This window comes from Sminthopsis crassicaudata, chromosome 4, assembly GCF_048593235.1.
Source record: "Sminthopsis crassicaudata isolate SCR6 chromosome 4, ASM4859323v1, whole genome shotgun sequence".
Classification (NCBI taxonomy): domain Eukaryota; kingdom Metazoa; phylum Chordata; class Mammalia; order Dasyuromorphia; family Dasyuridae; genus Sminthopsis; species Sminthopsis crassicaudata.
In genome coordinates, this window is record NC_133620.1 from 179,850,103 (window position 1) to 179,874,478 (window position 24,376).

General features: G+C 33.2%; 1 protein-coding gene across 6 annotated transcripts in view; it reads left to right on the forward strand.

Moving 5' to 3' along the window:
• The first annotated feature begins 4,827 nt into the window (after nucleotides 1–4,827).
• Nucleotides 4,828–24,376, forward strand: part of TBC1D32 (TBC1 domain family member 32) — a 171,621-nt gene continuing 152,072 nt past the window's right edge. For 5 of the 6 annotated variants that reach the window (XR_012489220.1, XM_074309986.1, XM_074309982.1 and 2 more), the window contains exons 1-4: nucleotides 4,828–5,032; nucleotides 5,180–5,334; nucleotides 14,432–14,593; nucleotides 20,891–21,068. Coding sequence is in view for 5 of the 6 variants with exons in the window: in XM_074309986.1 (XP_074166087.1) it covers nucleotides 5,180–5,334; nucleotides 14,432–14,593; nucleotides 20,891–21,068 (495 nt within the window). In the remaining variant the exon portion in view is untranslated. The other variant, XM_074309985.1, reaches the window with a different exon arrangement.

Consider the following 24,376-nt stretch of genomic DNA (forward strand, 5'->3'; position numbering starts at 1 on the left):
CTTTCTGACTTCTTGCAGTATCTCTCCTTGGTTTGATAACTCTGGAATTTAGCTACAATATTTCTTGGAATTTTCATTTTGGAGTCTCTTTTAAGAGATGATTTTTTCAATGATGATTTTACCTTCTGGTTCTAGGATATTAGGGCAGCTTTCCTTAATGATTTCTTGCATGAGAAAAGATGCAAGATGTTGTTCGTGCTCTTTTTTTTTTTTTTTTTTATCATGGCTTTCAGTTAATCCAATAATTCTTAGATTGTTCTCCTATATCTATTTTCCATGTCAGATGTTTTTCCAATGAAGGATTTTATATTTTCTTCTTTTTTTTTTTTTTCATTCTTCATTTCTTTTGGTTTAGTTTCACTGATTTTTGATTCATGTCTCATTAAATCTCTCACTTCCATTTTGTCCAATTCTAATTTTAAGTAAATTTTTTTCTTCAGTTAGCTTTTTGCCTCCTTTTGTATTTGGCCAATTATACTTTTAAAAGATTTTTTTTTCCCAGTGGATTTTTTTTTCCATTTTGCCAAATTTATTCTTTAAGAAGTTGTTTTTTTCAAAATATATTTTTCCATTTTGCCAAATTTATTGCTTAAGGAGTTGTTTTCTTGAGTCAGTCTCTGTGTTTCCTTTTTTAAGTTGTTGGCTCTCTTCCCCAACCTTTCACATTTCTCCTGTATGAAACTTATTTTTTTCTCCATTTTTCTTCTTTCTGTTTTAAGATCATTTTTGACCTCTTACACGAGAGTTTTTTAAGTTATAGACTAGTTCATATACTTTTTTTTAGCTAGAGGCATTTTGCCTTTGCTTTCTTCTTCTAGGTTGGGTGGGTCTAGCCAAGTCTTGCGTTTCAGAGACTCACAATTTGCTTTTTGTAGTTGCATTAGAGATCTCACAGCTGATTTGCTGATGCACTTGCCTTCTGACCAGGAGAGAATAATCAGTGCTGCTTTATTTTGCCTAAGAGTCTGGGTCTCTTCTCTGCACTTGTGCTAGGCTGTGTTCCCCCTTTCCCAATGAGACAGACCTTTCCTAAAATCCTTACAAGATATCTTAAGCTGGAAAGTTATTATACTCCAAATATTTGTGTGTTCTCTCACTCCAAAATCTGTTTAGAGGCTGGAGCTAGTGTTGATTCTGAGGGAAGCTAGGGAGAATTCAGGCAATGACCTGTCTACTCTCTGCCATCTTGGTTGTGACAAAGTTTTCTTTTTCTTTAATATTAGATGACCTACTTACATCTCTTTTAGCTCTAAATCCTATGAGTCACTTCCAATAATTAAAGCTAGCCAAATTTAGAATGGGCATTGAGAAGCATTTCCTTTTCAGTGATAATCTTCAGGCAGCATTAATGATCACTTTGGGGATGCAGGAGCTCTTTTTTGGTAGGAAGCAGGTTGAAGTGAATGGTCTCCGTGGTATGTTCTATCTCTTAGATTTTAGGATCTTTGTGTTGCTTTTGATTATTATTTCTATATACTTTACAAGAAAAAGCATTAGTTATCTGCAATAGTTTCTGGGCTCTTTGGTGCTTATTCTATGTTGTGGCAACTTCTGACTTTTGAAAAAAATGGTACCTTATATTTATATCTTTTCCTTTATCAATTCCCCATTTTAAAAAATATCAATTATTGTTTGCATAGATCAAATTGTATTTATGTAGTAGTTGTGATTTCAGCCAGTGTTTTCTTTTCATCTTTATTCTTGCTTTTTATTTGGTATTATGATTCTTATTTTAAGCAAGTAATTGACTGAATGTATAGAACTTCCTAATCGAAGACTTTCTCATGGATTCATCATTGATTTCTGGTTCTTTAAGACAATGGTGTCAAATTCAAAAAGAAAAAAGAACTTTTTAGGGGGAATAATGACTTAGAACATTACAAATTAATATTGTCTGTGTTTTATTTTTTTAAAATTTACTTTGTTAAACATTTTCTAATTGTATTTTCACTTGGACACTCAGACACATATCGCAGTAGTCAGTATGTTTACCACCTTTGCTTTAATATATAGTCAATTCCACTGGTCTTGTTGTGTTTGGAATTCAGTTCTCAGTGTGACATTTAATTCTGTGAACAATTTGTCAAAAGTGTATTTTAATAACCCTATATATTTAGCAAATATATTTTGGATAGAAGAAGGGGAAGTACTAATCTTAGAATGACATTTTGGGGAAGCTATATTGTCAACAGAATAGCAAGACAGTTTATCTCCTGTCTTCATTGCTTTTGTCCAAACTGATTCCCATATCTGCAATCATTCCTTCCTCACTTCCATCTCTTACAATCTTTTTTTTTTTTCCTTCTAAAGTCCAAATTAAATGTTATCTTTTACTTGAGGCTTTTCATATCCATTTTTCCCTACTAAATGATATCCAGAGACAACTGATAAACTCTGATTGAGGACTGAAATATAATTTTTCACAATTTTTTTCTTGGTAACATGGCTAATATGAAAATATGGTATGCATTTCACATTTATAATTGATAATATGTTGCTCGGTGTCTTAATGGCAAAAAGGGATTAAACAGAAGGAAAGAATTCTGAATTCAAAAAATTTTTTAAAAGTAATGTTAAAAATAAAAAATAAATTTAATTTTTCAAAAAAGAAACCATGGCCTGTGATAAGACTCTTAAGTAACTTAAATATCAACCCTAAATATAATATGAATTTAAATATAAACTTTGTTTTGATGCCTCTGGGTATGAAGAAGTACATAATCTTAATGCAGCTCTGACAGTATCATCCATTCTGCATTAACAACTTTCTCAAGCATCATTTTCAGTATTAAATACTAATTAAGAGATTCTTTAGCTCTTTCCAGTTTCCTCCCTTTTAAATCAGCTTTTCTTCATAATTAGGTATTATTAATTTGGAGTCCAAGAATTAAAACTATACATATATATATACATATATACATATATATATGTATATATATGTACACACATATACAAATAAAACTAATAATAGTGATAGGTTCACCTTAGAATCCCATGTATTTTATTTCATGCATTTAAAAACATTATTTTGTGCAGAATGTTGGAAGGAATGTGGGACACTAATACATTGTTGGTGAAATTGTGAATACTTTCCAGCCATTCTGGAGAATGATTTGGAACTATACTCAAAAAATTATTAAACTGTGCATACCTTTGTTTGGGACAAAAAGACCTACCCAAATTGACTACTCAGAGATCACTCATAGAAAGCAGAATTATTTATTAGAATCTCTAGAAGTGGACCCCATCCTGGTATGAGAGCAAAATTTCACAGCAGGATAGGGCCAGAGCCTTGAAAATGCTTATAGCTTTTATACATTTCAGACAAAGACCTTCCAAAATCCCACCCTCTATATGTTGTGATTGGTCACATAAGTCTACTGTTCCCCTAGTTGGTCAGTGGAATGTAGTCGTAAGGTGATATTACAGCTTCTTCAGCCATGTTGGACAATGGGATGTAGAATAGGGCTTATCTAAAATCACGTGACTCCAGATAGGCTTGATCTACTTTAGGATCTGTAAGTTCTTCACCCTTTTCCCAGATACCCTTTGATCCAGCAGTGTTACTACTGGGCTTATATCCCAAAGAGATCTTAAAGGAGGGAAAAGGACCCACATGTGCAAGAATGTTTGTGGCAGCCCTCTTTGTAGTGGCCAGAAACTGGAAACTGAGTGAATGCCCCTCAATTGGAGAATGGTTGAATAAATTGTGTATATGAATAGTATGGAATATTATTGTTCTGTAAGAAATGACCAACAGGATGATTTCAGAAAGGGCTGGAGAGACTTACATGAACTGATGCTGAGTGAAATGAGCAGGACCAGGAGATCATTATATACTTCAACAACAAAACTACATGATGAGCAATTCTGATGGACGTGGCCCTCTCCAACAAAGAGCCAAAATCAGTTCCAAATCAAAAGAACCAAATCAGTTCCAATAGAGCAGTAATGAACTGAACCAGCTACACCCAGCGAAAGAACTCTGGGAGATGACTATGAACCACTACATAGAATTCCCAATCCCTCTATTTTTGTCTGTCTGCATTTTTGATTTCCTTCACAGGTTAATTGTATACTGTTTCAAAGTCCGATTCTTTTTGTACAGCAAAATAACTGTTTGGACATGTATACATATATTGTATTAATTTATTCTTTAACATTTAACATGTACTGGTCAACCTGCCATCTGGGAGGGGGAGAAGGAGGGGAAAAGTTGGAACAAAAGGTTTTGCAATTGTCAATGCTGAAAAATTATCCATGCATATATCTGGTAAATAAAAAAGCTATTAAAAATATAAAAACATTATTTTGAAAATGGGGCATTAGGTGGTGCAGTAGTCAGGAAGAATCATTTTCCTAAATTCAAATCTGGCTTCAGATTCTAGCTGTGTGACTCCTAGGCAAGTCATTTATCCCTGTTTGTCTTGGTTTCCTAATATGTAAAATGAGCTGGAGAAGGGAATGGTAAAACACTCTACTATTTTTGCAAAGAAAATCCTAAATAGGGACTTGAAGAGCTGGAGACAACTGAAAAATGACCGAACAAATTTCAAGAAATTTTAAGAATGGTGTTCCCCATTATTCTAATTTCGTTTTTTCCTCTCCCATGAAGCTAGTCAACGGTTACCCTTAAGCAGACCTTGCCTCTCATCGGAGTCTTTTCCTCCCTTTCAAGAAGGATTCTACCTGGATTCCAATCCAGCCATGGTATTTTTTCAGTGGATTCCTCCCCTTCCAGAACCCCGCCTCCGCAATCTCCTGGCTCCGCCTTCCGCTCTTCCAGACGTCCAATTACTAGCTGATGGGGGCGGTGATTACTTTCCCGTAGACGTTCAACGTCATCACGTTAACGCAGTCGTCTCGTAGAGCATCAATCTGCTCCTTTTCATTCTACCCCTGTCCTGGGTCAGCGACTGCTTACCCGGGTCGTAGAGAAAGGCGAGGACGGAGACGTCTGCGTCGTCCTCGTCCTCGTTGGAATCTGGGTCCGCTTTCGTAGTCCGGGACAGTCGCGTCCCTTTCTTCTAAAGTAAGGCTGGCGGGCCCTGCCCTTAGTCTGGGGCCTTCTTTGTAGCTGGGCCTCAGCGCCGCCCCTTGGGGGAGGAGGGGTGGAACGCGCCAAGTCCCCGGGTCCTGAGCTTTTAAATCATCGGGCTTTCTGGTACTCTCCCCACAGATGGCCCAGATCTCCAGCGAGGACGAGGCTCAGCTGCAGTCCATGCTCAGGCAGCTACTCCTGAGCGTGAAGGAAAAAATCACGGGCGCTCCCTCCCTTGAGTGTGCGGAAGAGATCCTCTTACACCTGGAGGAAACTGATGAAAATTTTCACAAGTAAAGCTTCGTTTGGTATTTTAAGCGAACGCAGCAGCAGCAGATCTGTAGAAAGTTTATAAGGGGCATTTGAAGCATGAAACCTACCACTACTTCCTTCTGTTCAATTACACTTCATCCTCATCCCTCTTCGCTAAGCTCCTATGAAGAGTGGGCGGGGCCCAGGGTGAACTCTAACTCTATAGGTGTGCGAGTATGTGTGATGTTCGCTTGCTAGGAGTCTGTGAGGTCATTTTTATGGTAATTGATGTTAGTAGCTTAGTTTAACTTATTAATAAGAATAGATTTACTAGCAGATTTACATTCTTTTAAACTTATTAATAAGAATAGATATACCAAGAGATTTACATTCTTTTATCTCATTGGAGTCTCACCACAACTCTGAGAGGTACATAACATATCACCATTTTACAGATGAATAACTGAAGGTTAGAGAGGCTGTTATTTATTTTTTCCGGTTTATACAGCTAATAAGTTTCAGAAATGGGCTTTGAATTTAGATCTTCCTCATTTCAGATATTTTCTTCATTTCAGCTGCATAACTCAGCTTCCAATATTGTGGCAAGCCATTTTTATTCCTTTTTTGAGGTGGGGAAGGGACATGGTTCACTAAGTAACTGCATTATTTCTATATTAAGTAACTGTCAGATTCAGCACTAAAAAACAGGCAAGTCAGGCAAACTTGACCTTGTTTTTGGACAAGGTGATAATCACATAACCACTTTATCTGATAGTTTGTAGTTGTAGGCCTGAAATTGCTTATTTAATTGGAAAGTGCATAAGGAAGGGGCTGTTGGAGCTCTTTTTGTATATGGGCCTTTTTTTATATGAGCCATGAATGAAAGTTTAAATTTATAAAATATTACTTAAGGTCTGTTAACTCCTATTAAAAAGGAAATCTTCCTCTTATGAAAGTGAACTTCATTGCATTAATGTATGTAATAAAACATCTATTTTCTAATAAGGCTCCTGTATATAAAAGTTTCTATGACTTATATACATAAACTAAAGAAGTACATTTGCAGATACTAGTTTGCAAAGAAGCAGTTTTTATTATATCTCAGAAGGGTACCTCAGGTATTAGCTCTTTGAATTATATAGTTCTGCTCAAATGTAATATGTAAACACTTTAATTTTGTTATACAGAAATGTGTTTATAATAAAATTTGACTTATTAAAAATTCTAGTATTTGTTACTGACACTTTGCTGTGTAGTTTACAGTAGTGGTGTCAGACTTACATAGAAAGGGGGAATGGCATTAATTTATACATAAAGGTCCCTGAAGGCTGAGTTTTGATTTAGTTTTAAAATGTAGTATTATCTATGTTTTACTGCATTTTGTTTACTTTATTAACTACTTCCCACTATAGTATTATCTGGTTTAAGTAGCACTCAAGTGTTGCAGTTGGCATGTTTGGTATTTCTGATGTAAAATATGAAAATTTCACAAGCTTTTAACCATCAGTTTTCTCTAGTAGATCTGTGCTAATTAATTTTTTAGGGAGGGATGGGTAAGGTACTTAGCTGTGATTTCATTGGTAGAGGAATTTGCTTTACTTCATTTGATGTAATAGATAACTGTTCCGTAACTAACACTGTCAGTTGCGTCGGGCAATGAAAGTGACTTTTTTGTGTTGCAGACACTAGATATATATTAATCTGTAGTACTTGAACTCAGGACCAACAGATTCATCCCATCTCCACAGGTGGCATATACTACATCATGCTGCCTCTTTGCCACTTATGTTTTCTAAATAAACAATAGAAGAAACATTAATTTGCATACCTAATATTTTTAAAAATGATAACCATCTTATTTTAAAGTTGGGAAAGGTACACTGTTGTAATAAAATAGTTTCCTTTTCTTGAAAATGTTAATTTAGTATTAAATTATTTATTCAGATTATTTAATTAATACACCATTCTGTAGTCATCAATTCACATTCATATTATAAAAATTTGTTCAGAATCCTAACATTTAAAAAAATATTCCCATGGTAAGTAATTTAGGTAATATCTCAGGAGGAAAATAATAGAAAACATTTTGGGTTCATTTAGTTATTAAATATTTTCTATGGCCATTTTCCTGAGCAAGTATAAAGAAGATTAATCATTATGAATACTGTACACAAAAAGGAGGAAGATGGGCTATAATTATTCACTAAGCCTCATTTTCATATGGGACTAAATGAGTAGACCTCTTACTGGCAGATCTATTAGAAAATTATTCCATATGAGTGACCAGGTATTCCCTAAAGTTCTAGGAATGCTTTGAAAAAAGTTATGAAAAAAATGCATTTAATTTACTTTGGAAACATTGAAATTTATCATTTTGGATGTATAGTTTGAAAAAAAGTACACAAATATAATGGGTAATTCCATGTTATGTACTTATGGAGAAAAAAAAGAATACCGTAGAAAATGAATTATATAGAGGTATGGGAGGCAGGGAAAGGAATGTAAGTTACAGTTAGAATCATAGTATTATTAAAAAATTGAAAAAACCCTACCATCATTTTTGGATATATAATAAACACTATATAATATGTATAAATTAGAGTGATTCAATCTAGATCTTAAAGACTTTTCTACAAACAGCTTTGAATAGTACTTTTAAAATTTATTTTATTTATTTTTTATTAATTTTATAATTATAACTTTTTTACAACATTATCCCTTGTACTCCCTTCTGTTCCGAATTTTCCCCTACTTCCCTCCACCCCCTCCCCTAGATGGCAGGCATTCCCATACATATTATATATGTTATAGTATAGTATATCCTAGGTACAATATATATATGTGCAGAACCGAATTTTGTTGTTGTTGCAAAGGAAGAATTGGATTCGGAAGGTAAAAATAACCTGGGGAGAAAAACAAAAAAAATGCAAACAGTTTACATTCATTTCCCAGTGTTCCTTTTCTGGGTATAGCTGATTCTGTCCATCATTGATCAATTGGAATTGGATTAGTTCTTCTCTATGTTGAAGATAATCCAATTCCATCAGAATACATCCTCATACAGTATCATTGTTGAAGTGTGTAATGATTTCCTAAGTTCTGCTCGTTTCACTCAGCATCAGTTGATGTAAGTTTCTCCAAGCTTCTCTGTATTCATCCTGTTGGTCATTTCTTACAGAACAACAATATTCCATAACATTCATATACCATAGTTTACACAACCATTTTCCAAATGATGGGTATCTGTTCATTTTCCAGTTTCTAGCCACTACAAAAAGGGCTGCTACAAACATTTTGGCACATACAGGTCCCTTTCCCATCTTTAGTATTTCCTTGGGATATAAGCCCAGTAGTAGCACTGCTGGATGAAAGGGTATGCAGAGTTTGATAACTTTTTGGGCATAATTCCAGATTGCTCTCCAGAATGGCTGGATTTTTTCACAACTCCACCAACAATGCATTAGTGTCCCAGTTTTTCCACATCCCCTCCTACATTCATCATTATTTGTTCCTGTCATCTTAGCCAATCTGACAGGTGTATAGTGGTATCCCAGAGTTGTCTTAATTTGCATTTCTCTGATCAATAGTGATTTGGAACACTTTCATATGAGTGGAAATAGTTTCAATCTCATCATCTGAAAATTGTCTATTCATCTCCTTTGACCATTTATCAATTGGAGAATGGCTTGATTTCTTATAAATTAAAGTCAATTCTCTGTATATTTTGGAGATGAGGCCTTTATCAGAACCTTTACCTGTAAAAATGTTTTCCCAATTTGTTACTTCCCTTCTAATCTTGTTTGCATTAGTTTTGTTTGTGCAAAAGCCTTTTAATTTGATGTAATCAAAATTTTCTATTTTGTTATCAATAATGATCTCTAGTTCTCCTTTGGACACAAATTCCTTCCTTCTCCACAAGTCTGAGAGGTAAACTATCCTCTGTTCCTCTAATTTATTTATATTCTTGTTCTTTATGCCTAAATCTTGGACCCATTTTGATCTTATCTTAGTATGCAGTGTTAAATGTGGGTCCATGCCTAGTTTCTGCAATACTGATTTCCAATTTTCCCAGCAGTTTTTGTCAAATAATGAATTCTTATCCCAGAAGTTGGGATCTTTGGGTTTGTCAAACACTAGATTGCTATAGTTGTTCACTATTTTGTCCTGTGAACTTAACCTATTCCACTGATCAACTAGTCTATTTCTTAGCCAATACCAGATGGTTTTGGTGACTGCTGCTTTATAATATAGTTTTAGATCAGGTACAGCTAGACCACCTTTATTTGATTTTTTTTTTTTCATTACTTCCCTTGAAATTCTCAACCTTTTGTTCTTCCATATGAATTTTGTTGTTATTTTTTCTAGGTCATTAAAATAGTTTCTTGGGAGTCTGATTGGTATAACACTAACTAAATAGATTAGTTTAGGGAGTATTGTCATCTTAATTATATTCGCTGGGCCTATCCAAGAGCACTTAATGTCTTTCCAATTATTTAAATCTGACTTTATTCTTGTGGCAAGTGTTTTGTAATTTTGCTCATATAATTCCTGACTTTCCTTTGGTAGATATATTCCCAAATATTTTATACTATCATCTGTTATTTTGAATGGAATTTCTCTTTGTATCTCTTGCTGTTGTATTGTGTTGGTAATGTATAAAAATGCTGAGGATTTATGTGGATTTATTTTGTATCCTGCAACTTTGCTAAAATTCTGAATTATTTCTAATAGCTTTTTAGCAGTGTTTGGGGTTCTCTAAGTGTACCATCATGTCATCTGCAAAGAGTGATAGTTTGATTTCTTCATTACCTACTCTAATTCCTTGAATCTCATTCTCGGCTCTTATTGCTGAGACTAGCGTTTCTAGTACAATGTTGAATAGTAATGGTGATAGTGGGCAATCTTTTTTCACTCCTGATCTTACTGGGAAAGATTCCAGTTTATCACCATTACATATGATGTTTACTGACGGTTTTAAATATATGCTCCTTATTATTTTAAGGAATAGTCCATTTATTCCTATACTCTCAAGTGTTTTTAGTAGGAATGGATGTTGGATTTTATCAAATGCTTTTTCTGCATCTATTGAGATGATCATTTTGTTTTTGTTAATTTGGTTATTGATATGGTCGATTATGCTAATAGTTTTCCTAATATTGAACCAGCTCTGCATTCCTGGTATAAATTCCTCTTGGTCATAGTGTATTATCCTGTTGATGATTTTCTGTAGTCTTTTTGCTAATATTTTATTTAAGATTTTAGCATCAATATTCATTAGGGAGATTTGTCTATAATTTTCTTTTTCAGTTTTCAGCCTACCTGGTTTAGGTATCAGTACCATGTCTGTGTCATAAAAGGAATTTGGTAGGACTGAAGAGGAGTACTTTTAACAAGATACAACATAATGTAGCCAAAATAAACTTTTAGAATAAAGATGTTTATCATTGATATAGAGTTCTGGAGGAAATATGTGAGTTCTGCTAACTGCGTGAGCTTGAACAAGTCATTTATTGTTCTGGATCTCAGTTTCTTCATTTGTGTGTGGTTACCAAGATGATAATTTTTAAACTCAAAATTGATATTCTAAAATTAGTCTGGATTACTGTAATATGGAAATCTAAGCCTTATTCTTAAAGAAAGCAAAGAAATTATAAGGTATTGTTTTGATATTATAAAAACAAATATTCTAACACACTAATCCTTGTTTGGAAAAACAAAAAACTTTTCTGAGTATTAAACTTCCAGGATATAATTCCATTCTTCAAATAACATAATAAATAAATATATTAAAACTAATTTTAGAATATCAATTTTGAGTTTAAAAATTATCATCTTGGTAACCACACACAAATGAAGAAACTGAGATCCAGAACAATAAATGACTTGTTCAAGCTCACGCAGTTAGCAAATAGTAAGAATTAGAAATAACATCTTAAATCTTAATCCTGTGTTCTACTCATTATGATATATCTTTGTCCATATACATTTTTCCTATACTTGTACGTAAATTTTTTTATTGAATATCTACTACTTTATTTGTCTTATTCAGAATTTTTTCTTGAACTTAACCTCTTTTATTTTGTAGTTATTCAAACATTTTTATAGTTCTTTATATAATAAACGATTATCCGACTTATTTGAAAAATCACAAAACTAAAATTTGCAATAATCAAGCCTTTGTTCAGAATTTTTAAGTATCTGCACTGCATATGGTAGGTTTTGCGAAGAATCAAAAAAAAAGTATATTTTGCTTTATTTTGCCACTGAAATGCAACATCTAACTTCTTCAGATATATAAAGAATAGACAATCCATCTATGTGATTAAGTGTTGTATTTTTTAATAGGAATTCCAAGTAAAGTAGAATAGGGTCTTGAAAAGATTTAGGAAGGAGGCTGTGGTACAATGGAAAAATATTGGGTTTGGAATCTAAACACCTAAATATCCTGGCTTTTCCACTTGCTGGGTCATCTTGGGCAAGTGATTTGATTTCATTTGGCCTTAGTTGTTAAAATAATGAAGTTGTCGGAATTGATGTGGAATTGGGAAATTTCCAGATCTTTTGCAAAAGGCTTTTTCTTTGTAAAACAAAATTTTAAAAATTAAAATTTGATTATAGATTTTTGAATGCAACTTAATAAAGCTGCTTTTATATTGTAGCCCATTTGTTATTTATCCATATTTTCTAAAATGATACACTTGAACTATTTTATTTGAAATTGATATAAGGTTTAACATGAATTCTAGATTTAAAGGTAGGTGATAACATTTTCTCTTATGGGACTGGATTATAGGCAGAATACTTGGGACTTTGTATAGTAAAAGTCTAGCTAAAATGCATTATTTGACTTATATATCTCTTCCTTTACTAATTTGTTTACTTCTTTCTTATGGCCTAGTTTGTAATTCACCTCCATTAGACCTTACTGATTTCTGTATCTCTTGAAATTCTTATAGCAGCTTACAACTTTCCTTTTGTAGGTTCATCTTCTTCCTTGTATTATGGTTAATTAGGCATATCTTATTTTACCTGTTTTTACATAGTGCCTAGTACAGATTTTTGTATAAATTAGATGCTTATTAAACATTTCTTTCACAAAGGTACTTTAAATTACAAAAATTTGAACATCTCAAGGGTTTGGACCAAAAAGGGAATTAGGGACTCTGAAACAAATGATCCATTTTGAGTGTGTCAAATGGGGTCAGTTTATTATATGACTTTTGCATGTCAGGTTAAAGAAAGTGAATTTTAGAGTAACAAAAGATCTTCCTGGAATTAAGAGTCTTCCTGTTGGGAAGGATTAATCTAGAAACAAAATGCAGAAGGCACTGGAAGGTAGAAAGAAAAAAATGGAGAGGTTAAGAGAGAAGGTTTTGGGGAGTAGTGGGAGTAGTGTTCATGGAAAAACAATTTATTGAATCCAGAATTTAGATCTAGAAATGGCTTTAATCCAATTCCTCTGTTTTATAGATAAAATGAAATTGAGAGAATGAGAAATTGAGAACTGATATCTAGTTTACTGTTGTTTTTTGTTGTTTTTTAAATACTATGCTAACTTATGTGATGACACATGAAGCAAGAATTTTCAAGAATTTATAACTAAACAACTAGGAAACATTGGTGCCTGTGGCAAGTAAAGTCACAGGCCAAAAAAAAAAAAAAAAAAAAAAAAAAAAAGTCACCAGCCTTAATCTTGGCCTTTCCAAGCAAGGAAAGGAAAGAAAGGTTTCTATCCTTTTTTTCCTGGGGATTAAGAGTCAGAAAAAGCGTGATTAATGAGAGCCTTTCATATCATCTGAATTATAAAGAAATTAAGTGACTTGGCCCTAAATCACTTAGGCAGCATTGAAATATTGTATGAATGTATTTTTAGTGTCAATTTCTAATAATAAATGATATTGAATTGCTGTTTATTTTAGTAAATGAATTATCAGAAAAAATACAATAAAATCTCATTAATTCAATTATAATATTTTAAAGGTCTTTTTTGATTCTTAGTTACATGTCTTGCCTGAGTAGCCAAGGTACAGGCTCAGTTCTTCATGAGAAGTAGATGTCCCACTAGAATTGGCCAAGGTGCAAACTTATACAATCCTATCCTCATGCATATTTTATGTGACAAGGCATAATGAAAGAAAGCTGAACTTGAAGTTGGGAAGACTTAGGATCAAGTTCTGCATTTATTTCATACTGGTTGTGTGACTATAAACTAGTTACTTAACCCATCAGTATCCTGATATACATGAAATTCTTTAAGACCAAAAGTGAACTTGTTGAATTTCCTTATTAGATTTTCCACATTGAGATTTCCCTATACTGTTTTAAAAGAACAAAAGCAAACCATTACAATCCTAACAACTACTGCTGAAAAAAGCCAAAAGATTAAATTATACATAGGAATCTTTTATCTCCCTGCATTCACTGATTTTCGAATCTCAGCCTTTTCCTGTGTTCATTTCTCATGTCACTTGCTTTAACTCTGTTCCATTCTTTTTGTTTTCATCACTTTGAAAAACCATGAAAACTTTGAATACATTATTTTCTCAGCTAGTGCAAATTTAACATAGGATATACTAAAATGAAAAGGCTCTGAAAACATTTTCTAGTTTCTGAAGTTATTTTCTTTCAATTCTTTATCTTTATAGAATCATCTCTGTAAGATAATTTAGAGGAAAAAATTTAAATTCCTCAATTTTCTGTTAATGTCAAATAATGTAGGTGAAAGAGCTTTATAAGCAAAAAACACTATATTAGTATGCTTGATTCTTGCTTAACATTGTGAGATGGTGAAGGCTAACCCTGTGTTTTCATTATTGTAGGGGACTCTGGATAAGAAAACACCCTTACCAAAGCAAGTTGGCACCTTCTATGCAATTTTATAGTCTTATAGAGTTGGGTGGGGTATTGAAAAACTAAGTGACTTGTCCAGGATCACTGAGTGTGGCAGGACTTAAATCCAGATTTTGCTGCTTCTGAAGCCAGCTTTTATATACTACTTCAAGCGGTATATTGCACAGGGACTAGAATCCTAAAGTAATATAAAACTGAAATCTCTTAACCTCAAAATATCTTTTTTTTTTTTTTTTTGGAGTGGCAATTGAATAAGTTTGTGACAGAGTTCTTTAATTTTTGTTTCAGCTATGAATTTGTGAAATATCTTAGACAACATATATATGATACTTTGGGGACTATGATTGAGGAAGAAATGGAAAAATGTACCTCAGACCAAAATCAAGGTGAAGGAACAGGATATGATACTCTTGTTCAACATGTGACTAAAGTAACCCAGGAATCTAAAGAGTGAGTATACTTATATTGATATTTTAAAGGTATTTGTTTACCCAAGAGCCATTTGCTAACATAATTGTGTTCAGTTTCACTTATGGATTCAATAAATATGGACAACAATGGGCTTTAGTTTTGAATCAATGAATAATACACTTCAAATAGAATAATCTGGTCATCCATTTTTAGTTTGTGAAAGATAGTCATTGAAGTGCTTAGTACCATTTAGATATTTCACCAAACCCTAATGTGAATTCTAGTCTACTATTAATAACTACATTTGAGTGCCTAAGATATAACTAAAATGATCCTGAGAACAATAGGAAATGCATAATCAGTATATGACATAGTCCTTGTTCCCAGTGAGCTTATTTTGTGTGGAAGAAATTTATGTGCACATAAAAGACAGAACATAATTCTGTGCCAAAATCGTAAAAATGGTGGGTGTTATTTGGGGATGGATAGGGAAGTAAGAATTAGTTATTTTTTTAAAGCTGTGTTGAAGGCAGATTCAAAATCGCAACTTTGTCACCTGCTACTCATTTTTGGGACCCAAGAAACCTTAGAAAAGGACTTGCACATAAAGTTAGTCTTTCCAGGTAGAAAGACCCTGAAAAAAATAATAAGAAATTACAAAGTTCAAAATCTAGGAGGAATAGTGATGTGTTCTTGCCCCAAATGTAGAGCAAAATCTCTGGCTCTTCTTCTGCAAAAATAACTAGATTAGGAATCCCAGCCTAGTCCAAGGAGGAGCCCGTACTTTTGTTACTCTAAACCAACAGATCTTTTCAGCTGGTTGATAGGAATATAATCCAGCAGCATTTGATTGTTTGCTCAGACCCAAAACTAGATTAGGAACTACAAAGATAGATCAGGATGAAGTGGGCACAGCAATCAGACTTTGTTCTTCAAAATACTACTTTAGAAGCACTGAAAACTTAAAAGCCCTTCACTGCTCTCTGAAATTCTGGAAAAATGCAACACAACACAACAAAAAAAGCAAAAGTACCTGCCCAGACTTTCCTTCCAGATTTATAGTGAAGCTCAGCCTAGGTTCAAATCTGAAGTCAAGAAGTGGGCTGAAAATTAGGACAAGCTGTGCAAAAAGAGCCTACTTCTTGATTTCAAATACTGAGACTCCACAATCAGGATTGTATATAATTTAGTTGCTACCATCTAAAGTATTGGAGAACTTAGAAAACAATATTCCAGAAGACAAAAGATAAAGGTTCACAACCAAGAATAATTTATCCAGCAAAACTGAGTATAGTGCTCCTGGAGAGGGGGAAAAAAAAAAAACAAAAAACAAACAAACAAACAAACAGAAACAACTTCAGTGAAATAGAGGACTTTCAAGCATTTCTAATGAAAAGATCACAGCTAGTGGTGTAGAACAAAGTTCAAATATAGGAGTGAAAAGAAATATAAAAACAATTAAAAAATAAAAAAATAAGTGATGATAAAGGCCTAAGGAAGAATAAATGCCTTATATTTAAATATGGAGAGGTGACATACATGTCTTCTTGGACCCAGCATCATCCGGAATTATAGAAAGTAATTTTTCCATATCTTGATTTAAAAAAAAAGAAAAATAGTAATAGGAATGCATTGTGTGGAGAGGAGAAGGGCAAGGGAAAGGAAAAGTAGTGAAAATTATTCTATATAATCAGTTTCTTCAAGTAGACATGTATATAAACAAGAAGGAATTGTTAGGGGCTGACACTTGAACCTCACTTCTTTTTGAAGTGGTCAGTGAAGAAGAATATACACATAGGTACAGAAATACATTTTATTCAACACAGACATAGAAGGAAAAGAGGAAAAGGGGGTAATAGAATTTGAAGAAGGAAGAATTAAGGGAGCAACTAGTTCTAAGCAAAAAAGCAAAACCCAAAAATTTCTGTTAAATTAACAAATGAACTCTTGGAGGTTGGAAAGAAACAAAATCTGAGAGGGTGCTCATGAGTAGGGAAATGGATGAACAAGTTATAGAATAAAATATTTCTTATGAGCAAAATGATTCAACCTGATTTCAAAGCATTAATGATGAAACATGCCACCTATTTCCTGTTAGAGAAGTGAAGGACTAATAATATAGACTGACTTTTTTTTTTTGACATTGCCAATGTGAAAATTTGTTTTGATTGACTATACTTGTTTGTAATGGATTTTATTTTTCTTTTCTCATTTGAGGTGGGAAAGAGGATGGCAGGGTGAGAAGTTGTATTTTGGCTTATTAGAACAAACCAAAAAAACCCAAATGATGGAAAAGATAATGGTAGAAAGTATCTGGATGAGCTGATATGAAAAAGGGGAAAAGAGAAAGGTCTTTGAATAGTCTCAAAATTGTTCAATATAAAGTTTCAATAGAGAACCTTGAGACAAGGTTCTCAATCAGGAAAGAGGAAATCAAAGGAGGGAAAAAATATGAAAAGGTTTAGAAAAGATGCTATATTGAGAGGGATGGTGAATTAGAGATTGTTAAAAGATTGCCTTGTTGCTAGAAGGACCCAGTTTCAGTTATATAACAGATTTTTGGTGCACTTAGTACAGTTTTGTAATTTTTTTCAAGTTTTTATTTAATTAATGCTTCATAGGAGTGAAGACAGCCGACAGTAGGAGAGAGCCAAGTCTGCAGCAGGATTGATGATGCCATGAGGTGGGAAGGCCCTCAAAAGAAGAGGACAGCTTAGAGTTGAACCAGTTCACTTCATCAAAGGTCAAGATGAGGAAGGAAGGAGAGTTAGTGCAATGTTGATAGCTGGAAAAGAACTGAGGAGGCCAGAGATTAGAGGTCACACACTGGACAAAAAAGACATTCAATAAGTTATGCTTAGATAAAGGAATTGCCAAATTCTTGAACATGGAAGTAGTATGATTATGGGTGTGACACTATTTTTTGGTATGACTTTGATGGTGTGGAGTAGTAGGTTACTTGAAATTGCTAAGATGAGGAACTCTGAGGTTAGGGTTTTGAGGAAATTTGAGTATGTATATTGAAGGCCACTAGTATGAGGGCAAGAGTTGAAGAGGAGAAAAAGAGTGTGAGTGGATCTCTGAATTCATTGGGGAAATAAGGAAAATGCTCTAGATGTTTTTGTTTTTTTTGTAGAATTTTTTTCTGTTTAGGTGAAAGAGGCCATTATGAACCTCAAATTATTTGCCTTAATCATTGAATAGATGTAGTTTTAGTCAAACTGAGACCTGTTAAAGATCTTAGCTTAAAAAGGCCAAAATCTCCCATTGCATTCAAGACCCTAGTTATTCCAATCTGTATCTAGCCACTGGACCCAGATAGCTCTGGAGGGAAAACTGAGGCAGGCCACTTTGCACAGCCCTCCCTCACCTAAATCCAATTCATTTGTGTATCATGGCATCAGCTCTCTGATGCTGTAGTCCTCTTTAAAAGTGAAGGACAAGCAACAACAACGAGAAGAAAAAACATCATGAATTTGTCTGAGGGGGTAAATATTCATTGATTGGACTTCAAAAGAGAGATGTTACTAAGTGAAAACCTGGAAATAGCAATAGGAAGCTAATACTATTACAGCTCCTCCTCATCAGCTAGTAAGTTGGGGGAATGAAGGAAGATGCTGACAGTGCTGGAAAAAGAAGTTGGGGAGAAGGCTATATTTTAGATTGGAACCAGATCTCAGTGAAAGCCAGAATATAGCAGGAATGAGAAAGAAAATGATTTAGGAGGAAGTAGGTTTGTGGGCTTCTGTAATAAGTATTTCTGAGAGCACAGAGGAAGGAGTAGATACTTTTAGAGTAGATCATTGCAGGTGTTGGGTGGACAGGAATGAGAATAAAATCTCAGGCAGAAGGAGATAAAGAATAGGATTTCAAGGAGGATAGCTAAACGTTCAGAATCTCTACAATGGGTAGGACATGACTAGGAGGAAGTTTTTTAAATCTTTGAACAGTGTGTTCAGGTAGGTTTTAGATTGATCATTTTTGAGTGGAAAGGTTACTAATCTGACTGTGAATGATGAATTTCATTTTGACAACAATATATTGTTGGGTTAGAGTGAAAATCAAATAAGATCAAGAACTTAATCTGAGCATTATAAAGAGAGCCGGGACTGGAGTCAAGAAGACCCGAGTTAAAATTTGGCCTCAGAAACTTAATAGATATGTATTCCCAGGCATATTATTTAGTTCTGTTTTCTTTAGTTTCATCATTGTAAAATGAAATGGCAAACCTCTCTAGTGTCTTTGCCAAAAACATCCCAAATGGGATCTCGAAGAATTGGTCACAACTGAAAATTAATTAAACAATAACAGTAGTACCTATGTCACAATGACACTGGGAAGATCAAACGAGATATTTATAAAGTATTTAAACTGTGACTGGTACATAGTAGGCACTACATAAATATTAGCTCTTACTGACTTTTAAAATGTTCTTTTTATAGTTCAGTTAAATAGTGCAGAAGGGCTGTAATAAGATAGTAGTTGTATTGGGAATAAAAATATTACAAATAAAGATAAACATTTTAATATACAAAATTTTTTCTCTCTTTTCCCCCCAACTGAGCTTATTTGGACATGGGGGAAAGAGTTATATCCTTTCCTAGCAGTTGTGGTGTATAGCAGAATTAGTTAGAGCATCATTCTTTATGAAATGATGAAAACATTTTATTAGTTAAAATTTTTACCCTCTTTTAATAGCTAAAATTAAAGGGTGAATTCATTCAGAGTTATTCTTAGTTTTGTTAGCAAATTTGTTAACAAATTGTTAGCAAATTTGTTAGCAAAAATAAAAATTTCTTATCCAAAGCTGAACAAAAATTTGCTAACAACTTTATTTTTGTTAACAAATTCTAATCCAGGCAACTCTTATTTATTCAGGGTTATACTCTCTCTTGCTCTCCCTGTATCTTCTTTAGGGCTGTTTTATTTCTGACCACACCTTCAGAAGAGAGAAGGAAATTATATTGCCATTTTGCTGTTTGTTAGAAGCACAGGTTTTAAAACTTTTATGGGGGAAAAGATTTATCTCAAAAAGATTTCAGATTCCTTGAAGATTTCAGATACTGTTGCTCTTTTTTGCCTTTTATTTTCATTAAAAGTTTATTTGGTCCCTTCCCCTTCTTGAAATCTGTCTTAATTCCTAGTCCCAGTTTTCCTTTATATCTTAATGAGATTCCTGATCTTAGATTTTGAAATAGTCACTTCATACCTGAGAAACCTTACGCAGTTTGAGCAAACAAGAATATAAAGATTTTTTTTATTTCAACTTAGCCAGCTATTTTACTACTGCCTATGTTGTTCCATCATCCTACATAGCTTCTATTTAAACTTTCTCCATTTTAAGTGTAGTTCTTTTTATTATATATGACAAATCTTATTCTGTTAGAGTTTGAAGATTACTAACACATTAATTTATGTTATCACTTTGCACTCATACTTCTCCTTATGTATACAGTACATAAAATTAAAATTTTTAGCATGTTTATTTAAAATAGGGATTTTCCTCAGTTATAAAATAAAAGCTTTGAACTAGGTGATCTCTGAGGTGCTGTAGACCTCTAAAGTTTTATGACTATATTTCCATAGATATCCTTATTGTTTTCACCCCATTAATATGAGTGATTTGAAAATCTGCATCAAGTAGTAAAGAAACTAAGGTTGTATCTTAATTAATTGTATGTAGGCTTTAAGAGACTGAAAGGGCCTCACAGGCTATCTACTCCAACTTCCTTTTTCAACATTTCTGACAAAATATTATGTAGTCTCTACTTGACTCCTTTGATTGACAGCTTTGCTTATACTTACATTATATTTGTTATTATCTTGTTATTGTGAGTGCCTTGGAGACAGATAATGGACAGAGCAGAAGAACCCAGGGGAAAAGTAAAAGAAAAGAAGTTGATAGAGAGGAATGAGCAAGAAAGAAAAAGGGCAGAAAGACAAAAATAAAACATTAGAATGGGAGCAAGTACCAGTACGTTCCAGTTGTCTTTTAGCAATACCAATGCCAAAAATCTATAAAATTTGTTGCACTTGTCTGTGAAACAAGAAAAAGAAATTAGACTGATTATACACCAATTCTGATTTCTTTCTACTTGTATTATATATCTGTGATTATTGCCAATACCAACTTAGCAAGTTTTGTTTTGTTTTAAGAAGCCAAAGTAATTTATGGCTCTTGCAAACAATTTTTAGTTTTTGAAAAATTTTATCAATTTTATACTAAGTGAAATAAAAATACTTTGAAATAAATATATTGTTTATAATTTTTCATTTGGTTTACTTCATTAATGATACTCTTAAAAAAAAGTAGTAATAGAACTCTGAACTTTAAAGGTACAAAGAAATGATGCTTTCCCTAAAGAATGTTATGACGGCTGTGGTGGAATCTTTAATTAACAAATTTGAAGAACATCAGACACGAACTAAGGAGGTGCAGAAGAAAACCGTAAAAGAGAAATGCATTAATTATTGCACAGACAATTGTTCTGATAGTGATTCTTCATTTAACCAGGTATGTTGTTTAGTTTTGCATTCATGCCATGAAATAAATATTGAACTTAAATAATAAAATTTTGATTAATAGATACTATAAATATAATTAAGTTTTATAGGTGCCAAAAAATCCCACTTCTCCTAGCTACTCTGAAAACAACAGAACCTCCACTGTAGGATTTAGATCAGAACCAAGGGAGTCTTTAATATGTGGCTAAATTGGAATTTAAGCCTTAATCTTTAAAAACTTAGATTCATAACTGAGATAATAAAGATTGCTTGTAATTTATAGAAGGTGAATGGAAAAATTCTTTTTGAGATTGGAAAAATCTTTTATTAAATGAAGCTTAGAATATGATAAAACCAGCCTTCCCAACTCTTCTTGAGTACTTCTCCCTTATAGAATCCACTTCAGTAGAGCAAATATAAGAGCTATTTTTAGTAAACTAAAAATATTTTATTGTTGGTTGAAGGACTTTTGAGGCATAATCAGTACAGAGAAGGTAAATTAATTATACATTCTCACATTTCCAATATTCATTAGACTTTTTACTTGATTTCAGTATTTATAAATTGACTAACTACTATTTGTCATTCCTAGAAATTTTTACTTAACAATATGAGACAGACTAGTCTGTCTGTCTCTGTCTCTGACTCTGTTTCTCTTTTTAACATCAACCACTCAATAAACATTTGTTAAGGACCAATTGTCAAGACCCTGTGCTAAGTACTTTACAAAGTTTATCTCATTTCATTCTTACAAGAACCCTGAGAGGTTTTTGTTGTTCAGTCATTTCAGACATGGCTGATTCTTTGTGACCCTACTTGGTGTCTTCTCACAAAGACCCTAAAATGGCTTGCCAAGTTCCTCTTCAGCCCATTATACAGATGAAGAAATCAAGGTAAAAAGGGTTGTTATTTCAGTCAATCAGTATTCATTAAGCACCTATTATGTGCCAAGTACTGAGCTAATCACTAATGGATCACAAAATGAGGTGGAAGATAATTCCAGTCCTCAAGGATCTAGTGACTTATTATCAGCAATTAACATTTTATGCCAAAATTGAACTCCTCTCTCTGATTCCAGAATTCTACTCAACTCCAAGTCCTATATGTTATCCAATGAGCTGGGCACTTTGGTATCTTAAGATACCAAAGCAAAGGTAAATAATCTCTGGATTTGAGGAACATACTTTTTACAAAAGGATATTATGTGTATATTATGGAATACATTTATATGGAGCATATTAAGGAAGTGGCATGAAGAAGGGAAATGAATTCCTGGAATAAAATAAAATTTCCTCCAGGGAGCATTCCTATAACATGTTAATCCCTTACCAAATTTTTTTTTTAAATAAAGTTAATTTTTAAAATTCACTTAATCTGAAATGGTCAAAGGAAGAAATTAAAGCCATTTTTAGTCATATGAGAAAAAAAACAAAACAGCTCTAAATCACCATTGATTAGAGAAATGCATATGAAAACACCTCTGCTACCACTATATATCTTTCAGATTGGCTAAGATGACAGGAAAAGACAATGACAAATGTTGGAAGGGATTTGGGAAAACTGGGGCACTAATACATTGTTAGTAGAATTGTGAATTGATCCAATTATTCTAGAGAGCAATTTGGAACTATGTCCAAAGGGCTATCAAACTGTACATATCCTTTGACCTAGCAATATATTTACTAGGTCTGTAATCCAAAGAGATCATTAAAAAAAGGGAAAAGAACCCATATGTGCAAAAAAATATTTGTAGCAACCCTTTTTGTAGTGTCAAGGAACTGGAAACTAGGGGATGTCCATCATTTGGGTACTGGCTGAATAAATTATGGTATATGAATGTAATGAAATGTTATTGTTCCATAAGAAATGATCAACGGGATGATTTCAGAAAGGCCTGGAGAGACTTGCATGAACTAATGCTAAGTGAAATGAGCAGAACCAAGAGAACATTGTACACAGCAATAGCAAGATTATATGATGATCAATTCTGATGGATATAGCTTTTGTCAACAATGTAGTCATTCAGACCAGTTCCAATGGTTTTGTGATAAAGAAAGCTGTCTACACCCAGAGAGAGGAAAATGGAAACTGAATGTGGACCACCACATAGTATTTTCACTCTTTTTGTTGTTTCCTTGTATTTTGTTTTCTTTCTTATTTATTTTTCCTTTTTTATTTAATTTTTCTTATACAACATGATAAATGTAGAAATATGTTTAGAAGAATCATACATGTATAATCTATATGGATTACTTGATGTCTAGGGAAGGAAGATGGAGGAAAGGGAGGAGAAAAATTTGGAACACAAGGTTTTACAAGGATTAATGTTGAAAACTATGCATGTATTTTGAAAATTAAAATGTTTTAAAAATTCACTTAATTTTTCTCAATATGTAATGAATACTTTAAAAAACTTCATCTTAACAAATATTTATTTAATACTTATTATGGGAAAGAAAGAAATGAAGAAAAGAAAATGAAACATTTCTTGCCCTAAACAAACTTGGGGTCTATTAGGGAATTATCCATATACTCAGTGAAGTACATTAGGTAATTTTGATATTTACATAAGTAACATACAATGCAATTTTGAGTGGGGAAAGAGCTTTAACAATTGGAAGAAAGCATTGTGGGAAGTCACAAAAGGTCCAGAGTATCTTGAACTTTGAGTTACTTTGTCACCCAACCATTTAATCTAGTCAGACTTTCTGGATAGGACTAGGCTTTTTATATTTTTTCAGTAGAACCTGTGCCCTGGAATCAGGGGATGGAATGTTTTTATTTTAGTAGATTTCTCTTCTTGGCTGGGGCTTATACTGTCTGCCTGCTCCTTTCTGCAGAATGGTGGAGCACAAACAGTATTTGGATAAAGTCACTGTAGCAATTGTTGTATTTGGTGAGGTTGCACAACCCTATGAGTTTGTGCTTTGTTAGCTCAGTGGAGGCTGGTGAGGAAGGGGCATGGAGTAAACACTCTAAGTATATGCATTTTCTGGTATTAATTCATTAAAAAATTGACTTTACTGTTGATTCTCTTTTCATCTTCTGTGAATTTAACTGAAGTTATTCAATCTATGATTGGTGTAATTCTTTTTTGGGCGTGGCATGTTATATAATATTGAAGACAATAATTGATATGCTATCTTGCTTGTCACGTGACCTCACTTTTATTAATATAGATATTTGATTGCTGAGTGATAATTATGTGACTACATAGATTTATACCTAAATCTTCTTTATGTTTCTTTCCCATATAAATGGTATTAAGAAAAAAGCAATAAATATCTTCAAATTGTCATGTTTTAAGTAAACTTATAT